At 40.4% G+C, this 25113-nt stretch overlaps 1 protein-coding gene and 1 long non-coding RNA gene across 5 annotated transcripts in view; one reads left to right on the top strand and one right to left on the bottom strand.

Moving 5' to 3' along the window:
* lnx1 (ligand of numb-protein X 1) overlaps nucleotides 1-25113 on the top strand; it is a 137527-nt gene that overhangs the window by 41387 nt on the left and 71027 nt on the right. Inside the window, exon 1 of one of the 4 annotated variants that reach the window (XM_003221559.4) lies at nucleotides 265-878. The exons of 2 other annotated variants lie outside the window; for them this stretch is intronic. In XM_003221559.4, the coding sequence (XP_003221607.2) occupies nucleotides 787-878 (92 nt within the window). In that variant the 5' untranslated portion in view covers nucleotides 265-786. Of the gene's footprint in view, nucleotides 1-264; nucleotides 879-25113 lie in introns of those variants that run through there. One more of the 4 variants, XM_062981584.1, reaches the window with a different exon arrangement.
* LOC134299272 (uncharacterized) lies at nucleotides 4082-5293 on the bottom strand. The gene is made up of 2 exons (XR_010006457.1): nucleotides 4657-5293; nucleotides 4082-4571 (listed from the first exon to the last, which is right to left on the bottom strand). It is a non-coding gene; the product is annotated as an uncharacterized LOC134299272 (long non-coding RNA).

Consider the following 25113-nt stretch of genomic DNA (forward strand, 5'->3'; position numbering starts at 1 on the left):
TTTGTTTAACGGATTACTAAATGAACCCAAGTGTTGCAAAGTGTAAATCTAATTGCACGTGGTATCATTTCAAATCTGCCTGTGTTAACTTGCTCGCCTGGGTGGATGTGCCTGCCAGAAATCAGTTTGCCTGAAATCCAATCTAGATCTGATAACCAAGAGCCTGGCTGATTCATAGCTTCCCATTCTCTCCGCCTGCTCGAATCCTCTGTGATCAGATGGCATCACAGCTGAGGAGCGTCGACATTTGAGATATACGTACATGGCACTGCCTGCGTAGTCTTCCTCTCTTTTTTGAAACATTCAGGTCCTTTCTCTTATGCAGCTCGGCTCATAACCCATCTGCCTCTCTGACCAATGATGTAAATGTACCAGCTGCTTCTGAAGAACCACTCTGAAGAGTGCAGGAGGAGGCAGGTCTTTTTTTCCTCTGTGCCTGAGCAGTAAGTCACCCAGACTTGCCTCGCACCAACCATGCTCTGCCTGCTGTCTCTTAAACCCTCATAGCTAGCCTCCATCTGAGAATCAGATCAAGTAATCCTCTTACAGGTCAATAATTTTTTTTCCAGCATAGCTTCATTTAAGGGATTTGCATTAATTCACAACGTGCTTTCTCGCTTGCTTTGAAATGGGAAGGCTTGTTTAAAAAAGAAAGGGGTGGCGATACTGGTTGACATTGATCACGCTTGAAGTTCTGTGTCCCACCACAGAGAGACAGAGGGGAAAAAAGAGGGCAAAGAGGAAACCGAGTGGCAATTTTAAAAGCTCGCGCTTGAAAAAAAAACTATGAAAGCTCTCCTGTTGTTGGTCCTACCTTGGCTAAGTCCTGCAAACTACATAGACAGTGTGGGGAACCTGCACTTCCTGTACTCAGAGCTGTGAGTACTCACAGTCGTGATGTTGTGGTGGTGTCTCTGTGTTGTGTCTCTGTGTTGTCTTTTTAGAGTTGGTGTTGGAAACTCCTTCATCTATTTTCTTTGATACATGTTTATGTGTCAGATGATTGATAGATATAGATTGATAGATAGATTGATTGGATAGATAGATGTGTAATAGGAACGATGTGACTGATCGCTTTATAACTTGTCTCAGCGGTTTAGAGCGAGAATGCATTTTCCTTTTCTTTCAAGGGACTGGAAACAGCATAAACAAACCAGTTAGTTTTCCTTCTCTGCTTCCCTTTGCTGAGCTGATAATTGGGGCTGGTTTTCCTTTAGAATATATCCAAGCAGATGAAATAATGCTTTATACGTAAATGGGTCTCTAGACAGCATGTACTCGCAGTGTCTGAGAAGCATTTCACAATGCATAATTTGTGTAGGAGCGTGAAAATGTGCCTCATTCCTATAAAGCAGCTTCTCAGTCACACACTTTCATTTGAAAAAAGAATTGTGGGCTATGCTGGCATTCAGATTTATATATAAACACCAATATGACTACTGTGTTCTACTGCTCAAAATAATTATATTATTTTTAATTGTAATGCTTCTGAATGATGTTCGCAGATGTAGTTATGAATGTCATGATGAACAGAAGGCTGACAATCCTTACCAAGGTTCCTGTGTGCCAGTGCATAATCTGTCAAATATGTTGTGGTGAGAAATGGACTAGTGAAGTACATATAGAGTAATATATGTGACAAATTCATATGATGTGTGCACAGTTCATCTTTAAGATGCACAAAACAATGGTGACATGCTTTCAAAGAAGGCATTTAATGTTGTATCGGTGCTGCAAGTCTGCTGATGTGCCCAGAATGCTACCAGAATGAGTAGCATTTTGAGAAAACAATGTGCAGGATGGCTTGCTGTGGGTCTTTCGGGCTGTATGGCCATGTTCCAGAAGCTTTCTCTCCTAAAAGGAGAGAAAACTTCTGCAACATGGCCATACAGCCCAAAAGACTCACAGCAACCCAGTGATTCCGGCCATGAAAGCCTTTGACAATATAATGTGCAGGCTGCTATTATTTTACTCACTCCTTGAAAATGAGAATCTGGATTTCCCTCTGGGTGATACAGTCATTTAAAAAAGAAGAAGCTGATTTAAAACGTGTGATGTAAAGATGATGATATTAGCTAAAGAAGATAATTAGGAAAGCAGCAGTTAATTCTAAGCAGCAAGATTAAACCAGACCAGATGAACTTTCATCATGAAGACAATGGCAGCTGGGACATTCAGTTTCCAGGAAAACAAACAGATGAGATTAATCAGAGCATACGCTCAGAACACTCCTTCTTGTTGCTGTTTCCTAGGAAATTCCCATTCCTTCCTGTCACACACAGAAAGAGCTACTATGTACAGTAGCTACTGCATTTGAATTTATTTTTGCCCTCTAACCTACAAACTCATCACTACGGTTTGATGGCTATTCTTGTTGACACGTTGTGTACCCAATTGGTTTGGTATTGGATGTGATTTGTCAGTTATCAGCAATGCACAAATCTGTTTAGTGGTGTGCTGCTCTTCTGGAGTAGTGAGAGGGGGAGGGAGCAAGAACAACACAGAGAACTGCAAGTGAATTGGGTCAGTGCAACAAAATTAGGGTATGAAATGAGCACATGTGCCCTCAGCAGCATTGCGCTTGCTGGAAAGGCAACATGAAGGCTAGGAGAGGAGAGCTTCTTCTTTGTGTGGGTTTGGTGCTTCTGGGTGCTACATATGTAGTACGGTGCAATACGGTTCTGCCACATGAATCCAGTGTACTGTGCTAAACTGAATTTGATTTCTCTCTTTGGTGAATCAGGAGCCCCTGATGGCACAGCGTGTTAAATTGCTGAGCTACTGAACTTGCTGAGCGAAAGGTCAGCGGTTTGAATTCGGGGAGAAGGGTGACCTCCCGCTGTTAGCCCCAGCTTCTGCCAACCTATCAGTTCTCAAACATGCCAACATGAGTAGATCAATAGGTACTGCTCTGGCAGGAAGGTAACGCAGTCATGCCAGCCACATGACCTTGGAGGCCTTGGACAACACCAGCTCTTCGGCTTAGTAATGGAGATGAGCACCAACCCCCAGAGTCGGATATGACTAGATGTGATGTCAGGGGAAAACCTTTACCTTTACCTATTTGGTGAATCAGGGAAGAACTTCATACTGTTTATTTACTTAAAATTTTATATGGTCTTTTAACTTCATGCCTTGACTGTACCATATATAGAAACGTAGAATATAACTGTTAGAAGGGACCACAGGGGATATGTAGTCCATCCCCTAAATGTATAAAAATTCACAGCTAAAGCATTCCTGAAAAATGCCCACCCAACCTCTGTTTAATGTCCTCTGGAAATTGAGTCTCCAATCTATTCCACTGTTAAACAATTCTTTTTTTGTAATTTTTATCTGTTGGTTTATATTCTAGTCTCTGGAACAGCAGAACACAGACTCTCCTACATGGTATCTCTTTAGATATTCAAAAACATCTGAAGAGCTTGGAGAAAAAAATATCTCAAATTATAAGTTGATCATACAATATAATACTAATATTATGCTATTTTAATAATATAATATATTGTATATACATTTTACCTAATATTATAATGTGAGACAATATAATATTAATAATAATACAATATACTAATATAATAATTATATATTACATGTAATATTATTAATAATATTGCGGTATAGTGGTATAGTGGGAGCCTCCGGTGGCTCAGTGTGTTAAAGCGCTGAGCTGCTGAACTTGCAGACCGAAAGGTCCCAGGTTCAAATCCGGGGAGCGAAGTGAGCGCCCACTGTTAAGCTCCAGCTTCTGCCAACCTAGCAGTTCAAAAACATGCAAATGTGAGTAGATCAATGGAAAGGTAACAGCGGTCCATGCAGTCATGCCGACCACATGACCTTGGAGGTGTCTACAGACAACGCCGGCTCTTCGGCTTAGAAATTGAGATGAGCACCAACCCCCAGAGTCAGACGACTGGACTTAATGTCAGGGGAAACCTTTACCTTTACTATAGTGGTATAGTACAATATAGTAATGTATAATACTAATATAGTGCTATGCCAATAATATAATATATTGTATGTACATATAATATTGATAACAATATTATAATGTAATTGTCAAGGACAGAACGCCACAAGATCAAAGATAACAGAGTTTATTGGATTACAGAACTCAAAAATGCCCGTAAAATACAAGGGCCAGGCAGTATTAGCCTTTAGGAGCAAAAAGGGACAAGGAAAAACGTTCAAAAGATAAACCGGATTAAACCGGAGTTTAATCCGGGTAAAAACAAACTGCTTGCTTCAGCCTGGGGATAAACAAAACAAAAGCCGAGGAACAAAAGATACAAAAGAATGCAACTAATTGGCAGCAGATTCCTCTCTGCTGCCAGCACTGTGCTTTGAGTAACTTGCGTCGCTCCCACACACAGCAGACAGGATTTCCAACACGAACAGATCAGCCAAGGATTGTAGCAGTAGAGTAGACCCAGTTCCTTTCCGTAGATCAAAGCCAGAAGCAGACGTTTGTAGTTTCCAAGTCCGAGAAGGGGGAAGTCAAGCCGTGGTCAGTTCAGTCCGAATTTCAAAGCAGGAGATGGCGTCCGTCAAGAAGACGACGGAAGGTCAAGCTAATAAGAGTAAGCACAGGTTTGCACAAACAAATGCCCACACAATTCCTCCCGCCGTCTGACCCTGAATTCCAAAACAACTTACGTATCAGCACACGAAAACACACCAGTCTTCAGGAAAGCGTCCCACACAGATCCCAAGCGTTCGTCCAGATTACCTTGCCCAACACAATTTGCAATTGCTCCCAAGCCCCATTTTATGCCAGTTACAAATCCTCATCACTGTCAGCTGTCCTCCTTAACCCGGGCGTTTCCTCATCACTTTCCTCATCAGAGCTGGAACACCTCTGACTACGCCCCACAGCATCTCCAGCTGTGGATCCCGTCCCATCCCTCCAGCTTGACCATGGGTCTAATCCTGAAGGTCCCCATTCATCTTCTATCCCATCATTGCCAGTGGCACCCAATTCCTCCCTTACCCGAGTCCAATCCATCTCATCCTCCTCCGAGCTAACCAGCCCCTCCTCCATTCTCTCCGTAAACCCCTCAAAAGACTCTTCGTCAGATGGTGCTGCAAAAATATCTCGCAGTCTTTTTCTTTCTCGCTCCTCGAGAGTATCTGACTCTCGAGGAGTCTTACGCCCACGTCTGCCAGTAACAGAGCCATGAGGCTCAATCATAACAGTAATACAATATAATAGTAGTACAATATAACAATATAATAATTATAGATTATATATTACATGTAATATTACTAATAATATTGCAGTATAGTGGTATAGTACAATATAGTAATATATAATACTAATATTATGCTATGCTAATAATATAATATAATGTATGTACATATAACTTGTAAGCCATTCTGAGTCCCCTTCTGGATGAAAATGGTGGGATATAAATGTCGTAAATAAATAAATAAATAAATAATACCCTTCTCCATTATACATTCCTCATGAGGCTTGGTTTCCAGACCTTGAATCATCTTGGCCACCCTTCCTTACACATGTTCCATGTCTAAAGAAGGGTGTTGATATCCCGCTTGAACAGTGGTACCCAGAACTGGACACAGTATTCCAAATAAGTTCTGATCACAACAGAATAGAGTTGTATTTTTACTTTCCTCAGTCGAGAATGGGTTTACACAACTTGCAGCCTTCTAAGTGTTTTGGCTTTCAGCTCCCAGAATTCCTGATCATTGGAAAAGTTGACTAGGGCTTCTGGGAGTTGGAGTCCCAAACACCTGAAGGACCAAATGTTGTGCAGGCCTGGTCTAGATATTGCACTCCTGTTGATGCAGCCCAGCATTGCATTCACATTTTTTGGCTGTTGCATGCTACTGTAAACTCATGATCTATAGACCTTGTCCATATGCACTATTTTCAAGCCAGGTGTCACCAATCCTTTATTTGTGTGTTTCAGTTTCTTTCCTAGATGTGGTACCTTTCATTTGTCCCTATTAAGATTCATTCTGTTAATTTTGACCTAACTCAAATCTGTCAAGGTCATTTTGAATTCTGTGTTGCAATCATTTAATCATACTAATCATAGATATTGGCTAGAACAGGCTGAAGTTAGGGATACCCTGAATGTATGGCAGTTCTCCATGGACTGATGTAGATAGACTTTCCAAATTTGCAATGAGATGACTTCAGTGCTGGACTGACAAGGACTGAACTTGGAAACTTATAAATCACATCCTCCCTAATGGACCTTCCCTTCCCTTCTTTATTTTGTCTTTTCATGTTCTGGAACCAAGCCTAGGCAACAAAGGCAGGTTCTGGGGCTTAACCTGATGAGTACTTCTTTTAATGAAACCCCGCCTGCACATTACTTAGCATTCTGAATTTCAGAAACTAATTACATTGTGCATTTGTAGAAATTCCTGGGTCCACCCATGACTTTTTGCTCCTTCAGTTATTCATCCGGTGTGACCCAAAGGTGTGGTGCAGGATCTCTTGAAATGTTTCAGCGGGCTTGTAAGTTTCTCCAGCCCTAGGAAACATGGCAGTTATTCTGGTCTGTAAGCAAATAGAATGCCTGGCTCGACAGTATGTGTGAAAAAGATCTTGGAGTCCTCATGGACAACAAGTTAAACATGAGCCTACAATGTGATGCGGCGGCGAAAAAAGCCAATGGGATTTTGGCCTGCATCAATAGGGGTATAGCATCTAGATCCAGGGAAGTCATGCTATTCCTCTATTCTGCCCTTGGTCAGACCACATCTGGAATACTGTGTCCAGTTCTGGGCACCACAGTTGAAGGGAGATGTTGACAAGCTGGAAAGTGTCCAGAAGAGGATGACTAAAATGATCAAGGGTCTGGAGAACAAGCCCTATAAGGAGTGACTTAAAGAGTTGGGCATGTTTAGCCTGCAGAAAAGAAGGCTGAGTGGAGACATGATGATAGCCATGTACAAATATGTGAGGGGAAGTCATAGGGAGGAGGGAGCAAGCTTGTTTGCTGCTGCCCTGGAGACTAGGATGTGGAACAGTGGCTTCAAACTTCAGGAAAGGAGATTCCACCTGAACATTAGGAAGAACTTCCTCACTGTGAGAGCTGTTCAGCAGTGGAACTCTCTGCCCCAGGATGTGGTGGAGGCTCCTTCTTTGGAGGCTTTTAAGCAGAGGCTGGATGGCCATCTGTTGGGGGTGCTTTGAATGAGATTTTCCTGCTTCTTGGCAGGGGGTTGAACTGGATAGCCCGTGAGGTCTCTTCCAACTCTACGATTCTATGATTCTGTGATTCTAGGGCTCTAAGCAAGAGGGCTAGTATATGAGAAGAATTGTTCCCTAGCTGGGAAAAACAATGTGTGGGAAAAGTCTTCTTGCATGTAGAATCGTCTTCTTTGCGTGGGATTCTGTCAGGACTGTGGGCAAGATGAGTATGATGGGGAGGAGGATTTCCTCCCAGCAGCAGAATCTAAGAGGGATCCATTTGATTCTTTTAAAAAAGAGAGGGGGGGACTTGAGCATATTGCTACTTGCAGTCTTAACATTTGGAATGGTTGAACAGCTTGTTTTTGGACTGCAGTTCCCATGAGTGTTCATTATTGACAATATTGGCTAGACTGCTGGGAATAACAATCCACTGTTTCCCATCGCTGCTCAACCTCAATGGAAAACTTCAGTGTTATTGTCTTTATTACTGCTTTACATTACCAAATCTGCTTGGATCTGAAAGCAAATATCAAGGCTAAACTGAGAAATCCTAATCCATAGTGAATTTTCAATATACATCCTGTATCTTGGGAATCCTGCACCCATTTTGTTTCCATGTAACTTTAGTGGTAGATTTAAGTATTCTTCATTCCAGAATCACTTGGAACACTACAGTCCCGCAATAAGAGAAGTTTCTTTTTCTAGCTTATGTTATCGAAAGAAGTTTTGTTTGTAACATTGACCCTTATACTGTCATCCCACTTTTTGTTTGGGGAGCAAAGAGTGATGTATTTTATCCTCATGACATCCACATGTAGCTGAGATGGTCATGGCACAAGGTCACCCAATGCGGTTCATGACTGAACAGATCTCCTATTGTCAGCTTAATACTCAGTCCAATGTATCTTAACTAACTTTCATTGCCAGATGAATACATTGCAAAACCAGAGTACCAACTAATCTATTGTAAAAAGATCCTCCTTTGACATCTGTGACACATTCTGCAGTAGTCTTATTTCAGTTATATGAGCGTGCACCATATATTGTCTCCTTTCACCTCTGAAAAACATTCCTACAATATACTGTGACAAATCTCTGTTGCTGTCATAGATTATAAACAAAGACGAATGGTGTAGCAAATACAATTTAAATGAAAGTACTAACATGTTTTACCCTCCAGTGCATTTGAAAAGCTCTCGTATATTTCCTGGGCAGAATTTGGATCCAGATGATGTCTTGTTGCATGTATCTTTTGCTCTTGGCTTCTTTATGACAGTTTTCAGAAATGCTAACATCAGGCAAAGTCAATTGGGGACAGGACTTCTGTAGTAAACCATCAGAACTGAATTGGCTGCTAAACTACAAGGAAAAGGTATTACTCTTGTTATGGCTTACACAAACGTCCAACCTCATGAATAAGCAATGCCTCAGTCATGATTGAGTTTTGTGTAAATTGTGTGAAGAAAACTGCACTGCATGCTTTCTTTTACATAACATGCCAGAGTTGTAGAGGAGATACCGAAATTGAACAGGAGATATTACTCTGTCTACTACATGGTGCCACAGCTAGCATTCGAATTTAGAACAGGTAAATCTGGATTCAGTTCCCCCCTCAACTATGAAGGTTACCTTCTTATTATAGAATCATAGAGTTGGAAAAGACCATGAGGGTCATCCAGTCCTACCCATTGCCATGCAGGAAAATAAAATCAAACTACTACCAACAGATGACCATCCAGCCTCTGAATTAGAAGCATGGGAGGATCATTAATAACACAGGTCAACACAACATCTTGGTGTCTTGGGTTTTAGGCCTGTTTCTAGGGTTATTTGGGGTGCTGATTCAGAAAATTGCACTAGATCAGTGTTTCTCAACCTAGGGGTCGGGATCCCTGGGGGGGAGTCACGAGGGGGCTTCAGAGGGTTCACCAAAGACCATCAGAAACCACATATTTCTGATGATCACAGGAATCTCTGTTTGGCAGAGAAGGCTGAAGATCTCTCCACCCGTCCTTTGGCCCAGTTATATCGTTGTTGGGGTTCAAGGGGCTCTTTGATTGTAGGTGAACTGTAAATCCCAGTAACTACAACTCCCAAATTTCAAAGTCTATTTTCCCCAAACTCCACCACATTTGGGCATACTGAGTATTTGTGCCAAGTTTGGTCCAGATCTATTATTGTTTGAGTCCACAGCACTCTCTGGATGGAGGTGAACTACAATTCTCAAATTCAAGGTCAATGCCCGCCAGGCCCTTCCAGTATTTTCTGTTGGCCATGGCAGTTCTGTATGCCAAGTTTGGTTTAGTTCTATCGTTGGTGGATTTCAGAATTCTCTTTGATTGTAGGTGAACTATAAATCCCAGCAACTACAATTCTCAAATGGCAAAACCAACCTCACCAGTATTCAAATTTGGGCGTATTGGGTATTTGTGCCAAATTTGGTCCAGTGAATGAAAATACATCCTGCATGTCAGATTTTTACATTACGATTCATAACAGTAGCAAAATGACAGTTATACAGTAGCTACAAAAATAATTTTACTTGGGGATCACCACAACATGAGGAACTGTATTAAGGGATCGCAGTATTAGGAAGGTTAAGAACCACTGCACTAGATAGACCACATCAGCTTTAGTTTCTTAGATATGGTTATCATGATTTTCTATGGGCAAGCAGATGGCAGCTAGTAGATGGCATATGTTCTGTATCTCAAAAACTAGAACTGATAGGAGAAAATTAGTGCAATTTATGGAATCAGAAGGTGAAATATACCCAGAAACAAAGCAAAAATTTGAGGCCTCAAAATATATGTTGGCCAGTGTAATCAAAGCCTTTCCAGAATGAAACCAGGGGACTTCAGTATATCAGCAGACCTAGTTCAACCCGCCCTACTATATAAATGTCAGCCTAGTTTGGCTGTGTTTTGGCAGTGTGACAGAGATGACTGTGGCTCGTGTGCTGTTTATCAGGCAGTGCTGCTTAAAAGCCGCCAATGCTGACATTAATTTCCTCCATTTTTTTTCTCATGGGCTGCTATAATAGACACAAAAGGAAGTCTATTCTCAGATGACCCCTGTAAGCCTGCCTCTGTGATCCCAGAGCAAACCCCGTGGAGTGTGTGTGTAAGAGAGGGTGTTTGTGTGATTATTAAATATCCTTGACCTTTGTGCTGAATCTGCCTCAAAGCTTCTAGGAACAGAGCAGCTGGTGAGTGTTTAGTGACCTTCTCCCTCAGCCATTCTGTCTTTTGGGGCTTCAAATTGATTTGTCTGTCTTGGCATGCAGCTGAGTATCCAAAGTGTCCCCTGTGGCACACAACAAACACACAGAGAAGGAGAATGTATTCCAGAAGAAAGGTAGCAGGGCTCAGAAACTATATTTTGGACTACTGGCTATGCGACTCTTGGATTTGTAGTCTGAAAAGAACCTTTCCAAACTCTGCTCTTAATATTTGTAAAGGAGGGTATAGATATATGGTGCAATGTGAGATGTGAAATAAGGAAGCTTAGTAGACAGGGGTACAGTCCTTTGTACTGAGATGAGTTACTCACACTGAGCCAATAATACTCATATACTACCATAATCTCTGCCCTTGCGCTTTGCTACTCTGCTGCTGAATATGCATGCCCAGTGTGGAATACATCTCACCATATTAAAATAGTGGATGTGGCTCTTAATGAGACATGCCATATCATCACAGGATGTCTACACTCCCACACCACTGCAGAAATTATACTGTTTAGCCGGCATTGCACCACCTGACATCCGCCAGGAAGCAGCATCCAGCAATGAAAGGACTAAGGCATTGACATCTCCGGCCCATCCCCCATTTGGGTATCAGCCAGCACACCAGTGCCTTAAATCAAGAAATAGTTTTCTAAGATCTACAGTGATACTCGCAGGAACACCTCAGCAAGCGAGAGCCCAAAAGTGGCAGGCTAAAAACTGGAACCTCAAGCCATGGCTGATACCAAATGAGAGACTCCCTCCAGGGCACACAGAAGACTAGGTGACTTGAAAGGCACTGAACAGACTGCGCTCTGGCAGCATAAGATGCAGAGCCAACCTTAAGAAATGGGGCCACAAAGTGGAGTCCATGACATGCGAGTGTGGAGAAGAGCAAACCACAGACCGCCTATTACAATGCAGTCTGAGTCCTGCCACATTTACAACAGAGGACCTTCTTACAGCAACACCAGAGGCATTCCAAGTGGCCAGCTACTGGTCAAAAGGACATTTAGTATAATACCAAGTTGTTGTTGTTGTTGTTGTTGTTGTGTTTTTTTAAAACTTTGTGTTTTCACATGTATTACAACTTGTACCCTCGGTTCGCTTCTGACACGATAAATAAATAAATCTCTCCAGATCCATGGATTCTGGATCCACGGATTTTACTATCTATAGCAGGGGTGTCCCAACGTTTTGTTTCCTTGGGCCTCATTGGAAGAAGAATTGTCTTTAGCTGTACACTATCATAAAACTGAAGCCACACATGCATTCAAATAGTGAGAGTGTACAGTATCAGGTGGGAGATAAAATCAATAAGACAATGAGAAAGTCTATTGGTTGATAGGTTTATGCATATTGGAAAGAAAACAAATGGAGCCACTGCTGTTGTGTGACCTAAAGGAAACACAGTAAACATATGGACGTGCCAGATACTCATTTTTGTACTAAAGTGGCTTCGGTGAGTGGTGACTTTGTGGCTTTCAAGAATCATTTGAGTTTGGATTTAAGCAGCTGAGTGTGACATTAGCAGAGTCAAACCTGGATATTGCCCTTGTGTGGCCTTTCCATACTTTCCACCAATACTTCTATCTCTTTCCCTAGAAAGAAATCGTTTAAAGAGTATAGAATAGCAGAACTGATTAGCAGGACTAGAAGCCTTCCATCTGGAAACATCCTAAAGCAATACAAATGTCCCTATCTCAGTGAGACAGGGCTCCCTGTTTCAAGCACCAGAATCTCTGGTTCAAAAGCTCCTGGCACCTTCCAGTCTGAAAAAGGATTGAATCAAACCCCTCTGCCAATTTGTAGCTGTAACAGATGTAATCCCAGCAAAGGTTATTTCAAAGCAATATGCTGCACTTCTATTTGTATGGTGATCAAAGCCTTACCTAGATGACAGGAATATACAAGGGCATTGTTGCAATTTTTATTATCCCACATCTTTCTGCCATTATATAGTTGAATAGTTGGTCTGGCATTTGCTCTTTCTGAATAGTGACTATTTAAGGGAATCTTTCAGCATTTCTAAGGATTATAATTTTTTAAGAGAGTACCACCTACCATATTTGCACTGGGGCAAGCACAAAGTTGTCTTCATGTTATGCCAATTAGGATATGAATGCTGCCTTGAACACCATACAGACCAAATTTCAGCATTTGAGAATACACTTTTAAGCTTAAATTCTATTAGTTGCTTCTAAATAGAATATACCAATTGATTTACCATCTGTCTGGTCATTCAAGATGCAGGTGATGGTATGGTTGTGCGCAAGGCCATAGCCAGAAAAAATGGGGGGGAGGGGGGTTTGAAACTTTTTTTAGCGAATCATGAAGAGTAGTTCCATAACGCAAAATAATGTAGAAATCAGGCACCATCAATAAACTACAGTGGACACTCAAGACAGATAAACTTCAGTGGACACTCATGGGGATTTGGTTAACCAGTTAAAATTTACGAATAAACAATTTGAAAGAAAAAAAAACAGACATTTTTTGCGGGGGGGGGGGGGGGGTTGAACCCCTACCCCCCCCCCCCCTCCTGGCTACAGCTCTGGTTGTGCGTTCATTTTAAGATGTTTTAAATAATTGTTTTGCTATGTTTTAATCTTGTAATTTGTATTGTGTTTTAATTGTACATCAAACTAATGTTTTTATTGCTTTGTCCCCATGTAAGCCGCCCCGAGTCCCTTCGGGAAGATGGAGGCAGGTTATAAGCAATAAATTATTATTATTATTATTATTATTATTATTATTATTATTATTGACACAATGACATAGTATGACACAGCAAACAAGATAGATATGCTAGATTTTGTATCACAAAATCACAAGTCGAACACTTCCCAAGCGTTTAGGACTGTGTGATGTATTTTCGGATGATGCGCGCAGATCCCAGTAGGGTGGCCTTTTGCAGTTGGCAGATCGTAATTTTGTCAATGTCTGTTGTTTCCAAATGCCGGCTGAGATCTTTTGGCATGGCACCCAATGTGCCGATCACCACTGGGACCACCTGTACTGGTTTCTGCCAGAGGGTTTGAAGTTCAATTTTGAGGTCCTGAGTTTTTCCTGTTGTTTTTCATCAATCTGTCACCTGACTTATTATTATTATTATTATTATTATTATTATTATTATTATTATTAGAAACACAACAAGATGAGTCCACAGCAGATACTCTGCTGGCTGTTGTATTGGATCACACGTCGGACACTTCCCAAGTGTCTAGGACTGTGTGATGTATCGGCAAATAAAGCGTGCAGATCCCAGTAAGGTGACCTTCTGCAGCCTTATTATTATTATTATTATTATTATTATTATTATTATTATTATTATTGGGCTCATTGCTTCAGTGGGATTTAGTTAGAACAATAACTAGGATTTACTGGGTTGTTGTGAGTTTTCCGGGCTATATGGCCATGTTCCTAATGCTTCTGGAACATGGCCATACCGCCCGGAAAAGCCACAACAACACAGTGATTCCGGCCATGAAAGCCTTCGACAACACAAACTAGGATTTAGTCCTGTATCATCTGTTATAAGGCATGGTATGACTGTATGTTACATAGCAATGTGGTTGTCTTGCGCTGTATTTGATGATTGATTGATAGATAGATAGATAGATAGATAGATAGATAGATAGATAGATAGGTATGCTTGCATGTCAGAGTGGGAAATGGGGAGAGAGAGATGCCAATTCTATTTTCCAACTCAATATGGGTTGGAATATGAAATAGATTAAGATGAATAAAGCCTACACATTTGGGAAGTATAATTGAACCCGTAAATTAGGCAAAGATCTATAAACCTATTCTGTGGGGAAAAAAACTCAAGTTAGTTTTGGATGAGCCATGCAACAAAGTTCATGACCTTCTGGTTCATCAGGAAGTACCCTAACAATTTTGATCCTCCCTTGAGTCAAAGAGGCATAGCCATACAGCTACAAGACAGCTACGTATGCTTAGAGGAAACAGTGCAATTGATGCAACCATTCCAAATAATGAGTAATTTATTATCATTGTCTGCAAACACTATTTAAACTTCTACTGCATTCTCAATTAAACTAACCAGGAAACAATTATACTTTTACTAGGAGAAGATGAACATTAGCTTTCTTTAGTCAAAATGTAAATAAATATGCATCCTTCAATATGGAAGATTTTTCTTCTTCAGACCCCAAGAAACAGACTTATTAATATGAAGGATCCTTAAGTTTATTCTGTCTTGCTTCGCTGCTTATAACCCTGTAAGATTCCCTTGTTATAGCAAATCAGAATTAACCAGAGAAGATTTCAGCAGAAAGGAAATAATGATGCCTTTTCGTGTGTATTTTTCATGTGATTGTAGAAGATTTTGGATCTTGCCTTTACATTGGACTTAAGAGACACTGTGCAATACTCAAGGAATGTGATGTTCATTTATCTCTTTCTGGGAGCCAGATTTATTTTTGTATTAGCCTTGATTCAATACACAAGGAAACCATTAAGCTGGCCCATTGCTTGTTCTTGGACAGTATTTGGAACAAGCTGGATAATGTGCAAGTTATTTTCACAATTGATTCAAAACAGCAGAGAAGACAAATTTGTTGATATATTGTTGGTGTGGTTTGAGATTAAGCAGGAAACTTTACAAATGGAGCATCATTTCATAGCCACAAGTGAGAAAAGTATTATATTTGTCTTTAACAGAACTAACAAGAGACACCAAAGTTATGCATCTTCAAACTTTAGCACTTTATAATTTTTCAATCCTAGGCCAAATTGAACCTGCTTCTCTATTTTAATACATACACATTCTTTTCTTACATTGTCTTGATATCACATGTTAGAAGCTAATACTACAATGAGAAATATTCGGTTTCTTTCAGTCTTAGAATGACTACTCAATGGAAGAAAAAATGGTTAAAAGGCTGAGCTGCAGAACTTGCGGACCAAAAGGTCGGCAGTTCAAATCCACAGAACGGGGTGAGCTCCCGTCATTAGCTACAGTTTCTGCCAACCTAGCAGTTCAAAAGCATGCAAATGTGAGTAAATCGATAGGTACTGCTCTGGCGGGAAGGTAACGGCGCTCAATGCAGTCATGTCAGCCAGATGACCTATGTACAGCACCGGCTCTTTGGATAAGAAATGGAGATGAGCACCCCACCTCCCCCCCACCCCCGAGTTGGACTCATCTAGAGTCTTAGCATGTGACTGTATGCTTACCCTTTTTTCAAGTGGTCAGTAATTTTTGTGATGTTATTAGTAAATCGGATATAATTGCAGGCCTTCTTTCAGTAGCACCAAAGTCTTTGTAAATAAACTATAAATCCACTGTTAATCTGATTCATTGTTATAGCCTGAACATGTAATGGATTTAATTGGATATGACATTGCACAATTGGGAAATGCTTTTCTTGTGAATTGGATTATGACATTTTCAAAACTACTGTCCTTCATGACAATTCACAAAGAATATGTGAGTTTGGACTGAGAGTAGGAAATTATAGTACAGTTATGATTTCATTGATAATATTCATATGCACATTTATTAAGATTACAACATTAAAACACACATTTATTGTGTTGTAGAAACATGGAAGCAACTTGTGTCATCAAAGGCTTTTATGGCGAGAATCACTGGGTTGCTGTGAGTTTTACAGACTGTATGGAGATGTTCTTGAAGTGACTGGCTTGACCTTGAAGGAGCTGGGGGTGGCGACGGCTGACGGGGAGCTCTGGCGTGGGCCGGTCCATGAGGTCACGAAGAGTTGGAAGCGACTGAACTAATAAACAACAACAACAATGGACACGTTCCAGAAGTATTCTCTCCCACATCTATGGCAGGCATCCTCAGAGGTTGTGAGATCTGTTGGAAACTAGCCTAGTTTCCCCACTTTCCTAGTGTCCAATAGATCTCACAACCTCTGAGGATGCCTGCCATAGATGTGGGCAAAACGTCAGGAGAGAATACTTCTGAAACATGGCCATACAGTCCAGAAAACTCACAGCAACCCATGGAAGCAACTTGTTTTTCCAGTGATGAGCAAACAGATTTGGTAGCCACTATGCAATACAATCTATGCAACACCTTACATGAGAAACGGGTAATGCTTGAAGTGAAATTAAGCAGAATAAACTTTCCCTTGTACATAGAAACAGGTTCTTTGTTTAATCTGTAGGCAATCTTCATTTGGTGGAAAAGTAGACGAGCAGACATCCTTCAGTAATGTCCAAAGTGCTACAATTCAGTAAATATTTCCTCCCCACAAAAGTAGTTGTGGATCAACTTGTCACTTGCATTAGCTACAACATAGAAACCATGCATCATATTAAGGCTTTTGGTTTTTTGCAGTAGAATGGAAAAGCGAAGCTGAAGAGACAGTCTAATGAATCTAATGTGTCAGAACATTTACATATCATCCAGACACCAAGTCTAGTGCATCTAATATATTTGTTTGTTCAACAAATACACTGGAGAACATTATTTGCAAAACTTACAGAATTAGAATATCCACTATTTATCCACTATTTGCATTCCCAAATCTTGGATAAACCAGAATCTTCTGTGGCATCAGAAGAGATGATGGGCCACATACTCCAGATTCAGTGTTGCTGTATTCATTTTTCCGAGGTGCTGTAACTCCACCTGACCCTTTGAATTGTTTAGTTGGATTAAAAGGATTTTGTATCTGAATTTTGACTATTTTTATTGCTAGGAACATAGTTTTTAATATGTTTGTGCATCGCTCATTCCCTTTAGATGTCCTCAAGTGCAGCTGTTTCCAACAGCTGTAGGACTGTAGGGGACGTGGCTGAATGTCCTAGCCATGTCAAGTACATGGAAAGCTGTTGTCTTAACTTTAGTTTTCACACCTGGGACATTCTCTTCTCTTCCACCAGTTGTTTTCATGTGCAAGATGCCAAGAATCTCACTCTGACCTTCTCCTCAAATGAGTCTGTCCTTTGATATCGTATTGTACTGACAAGGCTCATCTTTTCCACTTTATATGGCCAATGTGTGTATTTTGGAAGATTGCTTGGTCTAATTATTTGGAAGATTGCTTGGTCTCTAAAGAGTTATAACTCTACCATCGGTTCTGGTGAGATGTTTTCTCTCTTACAATTTCCTTCTCCCAGATGAGCTTAAATTGCAGTACATTCTTGTTTCATCCAGCAAAGTCATGAAGATAATATGACTGGACAGTAATGGTTGCTACATTTCCCAGTGTGTGTGTGTGTACTGTGTCTCCAGTGATACAAGCATCTGTAACTTTTAGTCATTTATCATCACTGTTTTTAAATTCAGAACAAGTCAGAGGAGGCTACCATTAAACAGAACAGGACAAAGGTTAATAATAATAATAATAATAATAATAATAATAATAATAATAATAATAATAATAATAATAATAAAATATATACTTTATATATATTCCGCTCTATCTCCCGAGGAGACTCAGAGCAAATTACAGGTACATATATGGCAAACATTCCATGCCGTTATACAATTGACAAAGACAGACAGTACATAAGCAGAGGCAAGGCTTCCCTCTTTTTTTCACTTCCAGCATTGGAGGCTGTGCTCGACTTCGCCATGGGGAGGTGCTGTGGTTCCATTCTTCCACACCGAGGAGCCTGTCATCCATAGATGCCTTCCTGATCGAACCGCCAGCATGTTTTTCAGGGGTACCTTTTATCTCTCCGCCAAAGCTGTACCTTTTTATCTACTCACATTACTGTTTTTGAACTGCTAGGTAGACAGAAGCTAGGCTGACAGCAGAAGCTCACCCCACCCATGGCTTGAACTGCTAACCTTCCAGTCGGCAAGATCTTCTGTAGCAGTAGCTGGCAGTTTAACCTGCTGTGCCAGCAGCAGTAGATATAAACAGTGGTTCCTTCTGGATTTCATGTAAGTGGTGTAAATCCATTCTGTCTTTTACTCTTACTTTTAGAGAAGCTTTCTAAGGTGCTATTTGAAGGATGCAATGCATTACAGTTGAGACTAAAATCCAGAATGGAGTCACTGCCCAGATGTCTTGGAAAGTATCAACATGTGTCTAAAGCAGAGATGGGCTAGTTTGGTGGTTCTGATAACCAACTTGGTTTTCTAGCTTTGCAAACTGCAAAACGCAATATTTTCTATTTTTTCTAGAACAGTAGTGACTGGAAGTTCAGTTTGCAATTTTGGAACGAGAGAAACAGACACAACCCCATTCCTCACACACATACTTCAAAACAGTGGCTCTCAACCTGTGGGTCCCCAGGTGTTTTGGCCTACAACTCCCAGAAATCCCAGCTTGTTTACCAGCTGTTAGGATTTCTGAAAGTTGAAGGCTAAAACATCTGGGGACCCACAGGTTGAGAACCACTGTTTCAAAGCAAGGTCCAGTTCCTTACTCAGGATAAGAAACATGGCTCCTGTAGGCTTTTGGCAGTAGAAGTTCTGGGTTGTTGTGTGTTTTCCAGGCTGTATGGCCTCGTTCCAGAAGCATTCTCTCCTGAAATGAGTAGAAGTTCTCATTTCCAGATGTCCAGGAAGAGCCCCAGACCCAAAAAAAAAAAAAAAAAAAAAGAATTAGCCTCTGAGACTGCCTAAAGCTCATGGGACACTGGATTTTCACCTCTGATATGCCTTTTTATGTGGAGGAAGCAGGCCAGAAGAGAACACAACTTTGCCCACCTGATGCTTGTTCAGCTTTAATCATTGACAGGATACATCCAAGCACTTTCTATTGCTCTCATGCTCATCACTAGACTAGATTTGAAACAAGCTGGACTCACTACTTCTGTCTTTATGGTTTTGCACTGCTATTGCTTTTTAGGCACAAGAAAGGCCATCTCCCATTAATTTCCAAATCAACACTGTTTCTCCCATCACCTGGGAGCAATTGAAAAAGGACACTCCTTTCTTTTTTCCCCCTGAAGATGGCTGATTGGCACTTGAAATCAGCATGCTACTCACTTATCCAACCTTGGAAAAAAGTTTTAATTTGGCAAGAGATCATCTGAAAATTGGAAATGAGATTATAGAAGGAGGTTTACATGGTTACATTGTTAAAAGGCAATGTACCATAATTCAAACCAGACACACACTTGGGGAATGCTAAAAGCCTGTGTCCTGCTCTTCTCTGTCATCAGGTTTCCTCCCTTACATTCTGCTCACAACATCTTCATCAGAATCCTTAATGCATCTCATAATTCTGTGAAATAGTGTCACTGTCTCTTAGTGGTCTTTTGGTTTGCAGTTAATGTACGTTTGTTGTTACCTGGAGTTTCTCTTCTTGTACTTCATACCTCTTCTGCCATTTCAGCTGCTAGCGAATGCATGATGACAAGCAATTAAAAATCCATTGCTGCGCTGAATTTCTTTCTGCCATGCAATGCCACTAAGCACCAGAGAAGGTTTGAAGACAAGAACGGGGATCACTGCCTAATGGAAAGAGCCTGTTTTGTGTGTCTCTTTGCCACAGAAGACCAGGATAACAAAAATAGCATTTGGCATGCACACAGGGTTTTACCACTTCAGAGTGGTTTGTAAACAACAGCTATGCTTTATACCTCCTCTTTTATTCAAGTAACTGATGGAGCAACATTTAGTTTTTGAAGGTGAAATAATGCATGACTGAATGCAAAAAGGAATTTCTCATCTGTTCACTTTGAAGAATGTAAGTTAATCATGGCAAGTTAATCATTAAGCTTTGGCCATATCCACGGACTTAAAATGGTTTAACTGTCTTTGGACTTCCAGATAATGCTGGGAAATGCAGTGCTGTGATATGGTAACTAGGATCACTAGTAAGAGGATTTTCACACCTACTACATTTTTCTTTGGGAAGCCACTACCTGTAAAGAAGTATAAAACTGGTAATAATGAATAATGTAGATGGGATGTATTGCAGGCATGGTAAACCTATAACCCATTGGACTGATCCACTTTGTAGAGTTCATGGAAGCTCCCATCCACTCCTTCAAACCACACATCCTAGAGCGGTGGTTCTCAAGCTTCCTAATGCCACAACCCCTTAATACAGTTCCTCATGTTGTGATGATTCCCAGCCATAAAATTATTTTTATTGCTACTTCATTACTGTCATATTGCTACTGTTATTAATCATAAATATCTGATATGCAACAAGATGTATTTTCATTCACTATATCAAATTTGGCACAAATACCCGATACGCCCAAATTTGAATGATTTTGTCATTTGGAAGTTGTAGTTGCTGGGATTTATAGTTCACCTACAATCAAAGAGCATTCTGAACTCCACCAACAATGGAATTGAACCAAACGTGGCACACAGAACTCCCATGACCAACAGGAAATATTGGAAAGGTTTGGTGGGCATTGACCTTGAGTTTTGGAGTTGTAGTTCACCTACATCCAGAGAGCCCTGTGGACTCAAACAGTGATGAATTTGGACCAAACTTGGCACACATATTCAATATGCCCAAATTTGAGCAGTGGTGGAGTTTGGGGGGGGGGGGAGACCTTGACATTTGGGGGTTGTAGTTGCTGGGATTTATAGTTCACCTACAATCAAATATCCCATTGAACCCCACCAACAATAAAACTGGGCCAAACTTCACACACAGAAACCCCATGACCAGCAGAAAATACTGGTCTTTGGTGACCCCTCTGAAGCCCCTTCACGACCCCCCAGGCATCCCAATTCAAGGTTGAGAAACGCTGTCCTAGAGACTAAAGTGAAGAGGAATCTTTCATAGTTATCTCCCATCAGTGATTAGAGATGACAACATGAATTTCCTTTAGTATTTCACATTTGCACCTAACTGGAATTACATGCCAAATGCTTTTCCCATCCTGTATCTCCTGCCAAGGTCGAAGGTGTGGAGTGATTGAAATTGTACTGAACAAGATAATGTTGGAAGGAATGCTCCTCCTGCCATTGTCTCAGATGGGGCAACTTTATTGTATACTGTTTCTACATTTGGTGAAAGCTGAAGTACAGTAAAGTTTGATCCTGGGCTCAGGAGCAATTGTAAATGAAATAAAATAAAATTTGAATGTAAAAAGACACAGGTTTTTAGGAAAAAACAAAAATAGTTCAAAGATTGTTAGGATAAGAATAACAAATCAGAAATTATTTCATGAGAAACAGAAAATTCAAACAAGTTGGAATGAAACGAAATGATCAATAACAATAACGCGTAGACGTAGAATAAGTGTCTTTTATTAGATTTATGTTTTGAAATGGGATAGCTCACTTCTTACATTGGAGAACCACAGCTGTTGATCTTGAAGAATACTTTGAAACAAGTCAACAATTTGCTAGGAAAAAATGTTAAGCATTAGATGGTGTATTAGCAAGCTTTCAATTCCACTTCCAAAGGATAAAAAGAAATATGCCAGCCTATGAGAAGTGCCTGTGAGACATTTACAGCCATGAGGGTTGGAAACCTGGTTTTTCAAGAGGGAAAGCTAAGTTTCTCTGAGTAAAACCATCCGGAGTTCCTCTATCTCAGATATTACAAAGAATAGCATCTCCTACTATAGATATAAGAGCATTATACCTAAAAGCTGGTCATTTGGTGCGGATTAGCCATCTGTATTGACAGCCTGTTACAGCAATACTTACAGAACACAAGCTGGATTTGTTTTAACTTAAGTATGTCTGCATTCAATGCATCCACACATCCAGTGCTTGATGCAATACAATAAGCAGGATATAGCAGTGAATATCATATGGAAAAGCACCTATCAGTTATTGGGAATGATGACCTTGGAATACACACATTTCTAGCCCATTGGAAACCTGATTCACAGACTTAGACCAGGGCTGACCCTATCATTAGGGAGGGAGGCAATTATTAGAGGCAGCCAGCTGTAATGAAGAATTGGGGAGAAAATTATATGTGAAACCTTTCTTTGCTCCCAGGTTAACCAGTCATTTCAACTCTGTACTAGGATAATATTCAATGCTCACATTTGAAGTAGGATGGTTTGTTTTCCACTTCAGGAGCCAAAATGCTCTAGGCCAATCCAGTTCTTGAAAATGGTGTTACGGAATCTGATTCAGTTATACTATTAAGTGTTAGCCTGTTTCGATCCAGTCAGTGTCTGGATGGGAAGGTGCCTTGGATTCCTATGTAAAGTGCTTTGAGATTCTCCAAGAAAGTCAACTAAACAAAATGAGTGATTTTCTGAATAGTCTAGTGGTCAGTGGTTCCCAACCTCTTTTTGACCAGAGACCACTTAACCAGAGACCACTTTAACCAGGGACCGCTTGATCAGGGACCACTTTGACCAGGGTCCTCTCTCCAACATTAGTACCAAAAGAGTTACAAATCGGTTTTTGGTCAACTGCAGATTCGGTTTGGTTATTTGGGGTACTGATTCAGGAAACTGCATCGGATAGACCAGATCAGCTGTAGTTTCTGATACATAACATATGCCATCCAGTAGTCGCCATCGGCTTGCCCACAGAAAACCATATTTAATAATTTAGAGCTGATGTGGTCTATCCAATGCAATTTTCTGAATCAGCACCCCAAATAACCCCAGGAACAGGCCTATAAATGAAGACATCAGCGCGCCCCCACTTCCAGGCGCCACATGGAATAGCTCCTCTCGGGGAGGGAGGAAGAGGAGAAGCAGCAGTCAGGAGGCTTGTTGCACCTTTCGTGGATAGTCAGCCTTGACACTATAAGAGGGTTTCACGAGACCAGTTGCTCTCATTGCAACAGTGTAGTAACGGTCAGGCCTCAGACCATATTTTAGTTCTTTGGGACCACTGGTGATCCTTGGACCGCAGTTTGGTAACCACTCGTCTATGTGATTGTTAAGAGTCAGGGAAAGAAGCAATATGTGGTTTCTCTTTGTTCCAACCAGAAAGAAATCACAGCTATTTTAAAAAAATGTGTTACAAATCATTGTGTTTAACACAATATGTATTAAAATTTTAAAAAGGGTTAAAATCCACAAAGCTCGTTATTTAGGTAAAAAATGTAATAATTATCTTCTTGGGTTTCCCTGTACTCAACTTTAAAAATAGAAACAACACCACTGTACTCTCTTTATAGATGGTGCCACCATACACTTGACATTTCTTAAATGAGGATTAAAACATCTCATAGAATCAAACCTATAAGCATTAACATATGGCCTCAAAATGTTTGCCATATAAAATCCAGGTACTTCGTCAGACAGTTTCCAAACAAAGATATTAAGTAGTATAATCAATGGCAGGCAAAACTCTTCTGACATGTTAAGAAGATTATATATAGATTTATAGAATAAATGCAAAGTGTCTCGTGTTCATGACTTTCATGTATATACTTAACTGTATCACCCTACAGCATTTTATATACTCAAAAGAGTTAAAAAAAAAAAAAAGCTGTGCTGTGACCCGCCTCAAGCCACGAGAAGAGGCGGGTAAGAAATAAAATTACTATTATTATTATTATCATCATCATCATCATCATCATCATCATCATCAAAACAAAACACAGTAAGACTCTCAATGAACTGGAACTCAAGCAACCAGAACTCTCAAGCAATCAGCAAAAAAGGCAAAAAAGGAAAGCTTTAAATAAAAATGAAAATAAAATCAATTTTAGCTGAAGTGTTATATTAAGTTTGTCTTTATTTGCCTTCAATTATTAATTTCAGTATTACTGTTAAGTCAATACAGGCAGTCCCCAAGTTATGAACAAGATAAGTTCTGTAGGTTTGTTCTTATGTTGAATTTGAATGTAAGTCAGAATAAGTGCATTTTTAAAGTGTAACTCCAGCCAAAAATACGTTTTTTAGTGTGGTGGTTTTTGGCTACTTGTGTCTCTGTTCATAAGATTTCACCTCACTTACTGTCCCTGTGAGAATTGGATTTTGAAAAAAATTGGCTTATTGAGAAACAAGGATTGGTGGGAAAGCTTCAGTTGAGAAACCTTTTCACCATGATCATACTTCCAGGAGTGAATTTCCGTTCCGAGGGGTAGATGTCTCTCACTTCCTGTTGTCTCACTCCCTTTCTTAACTATGAGTCATTTGTAAGTCAATTGTTTGTAACTCAGGGACTTCCTGTACAGAGCTTATGGTATGGTATAGTATAGTATAGTATAGTATAGTATAGTATAGTATAGTATAGTATAGTATAGTATAGTACAGTATGAAGTATAGCATTAGGTAGGCCTATTTTTAATAGTAACTCTCAAGCAACGAGAAACAACAGCCTGCCTTCCAATCCCCATGAGTGCCAATTTACTGAGAGTCTACTGTAACAACAATACCATCCAGATACAGTATTTTATTACATAAGAAAAATATCTCATTTTGCATTTTAAAGTGCCCAGGTCCAGATTTGAGCTCATCTGGTAATTTGATAGACATCCACAAATGGTTATTTAAAAACAGTGTTCACCATCCTTTTAGGTATTCTGAGTCATGTTCCTAAATACCCGAGTATATTCTGCTGATAAATAGTCCATAGTCTCAGCTCCTTTCCCTTTTCCCCTCCCTTCCCTATGCTCTCCCTTCCTTTTCTTCTGGTCTGCTCAGGAAGGAGAAGGAGAAGCTTCCCTTTTGCCCTTCCTCCCAATGCCCTACTCTTGAGGAGACAGGAGGCTTCACTCTTAAGGCAAACCCCATTTGTCCACATGGCCTTTCCTGCTATCCCTCCCATGTCCCTCCTCTTGAGGAGACAGCTTTGTTCTTAAGGCAGACCCTATCTGAGGAGAGTGTGGATGAGCTCCCTCTGTCAGCTCCAGATCCATGTGGG

This window comes from Anolis carolinensis, chromosome 5 (assembly GCF_035594765.1).
Source record: "Anolis carolinensis isolate JA03-04 chromosome 5, rAnoCar3.1.pri, whole genome shotgun sequence".
NCBI lineage: Eukaryota > Metazoa > Chordata > Lepidosauria > Squamata > Dactyloidae > Anolis > Anolis carolinensis.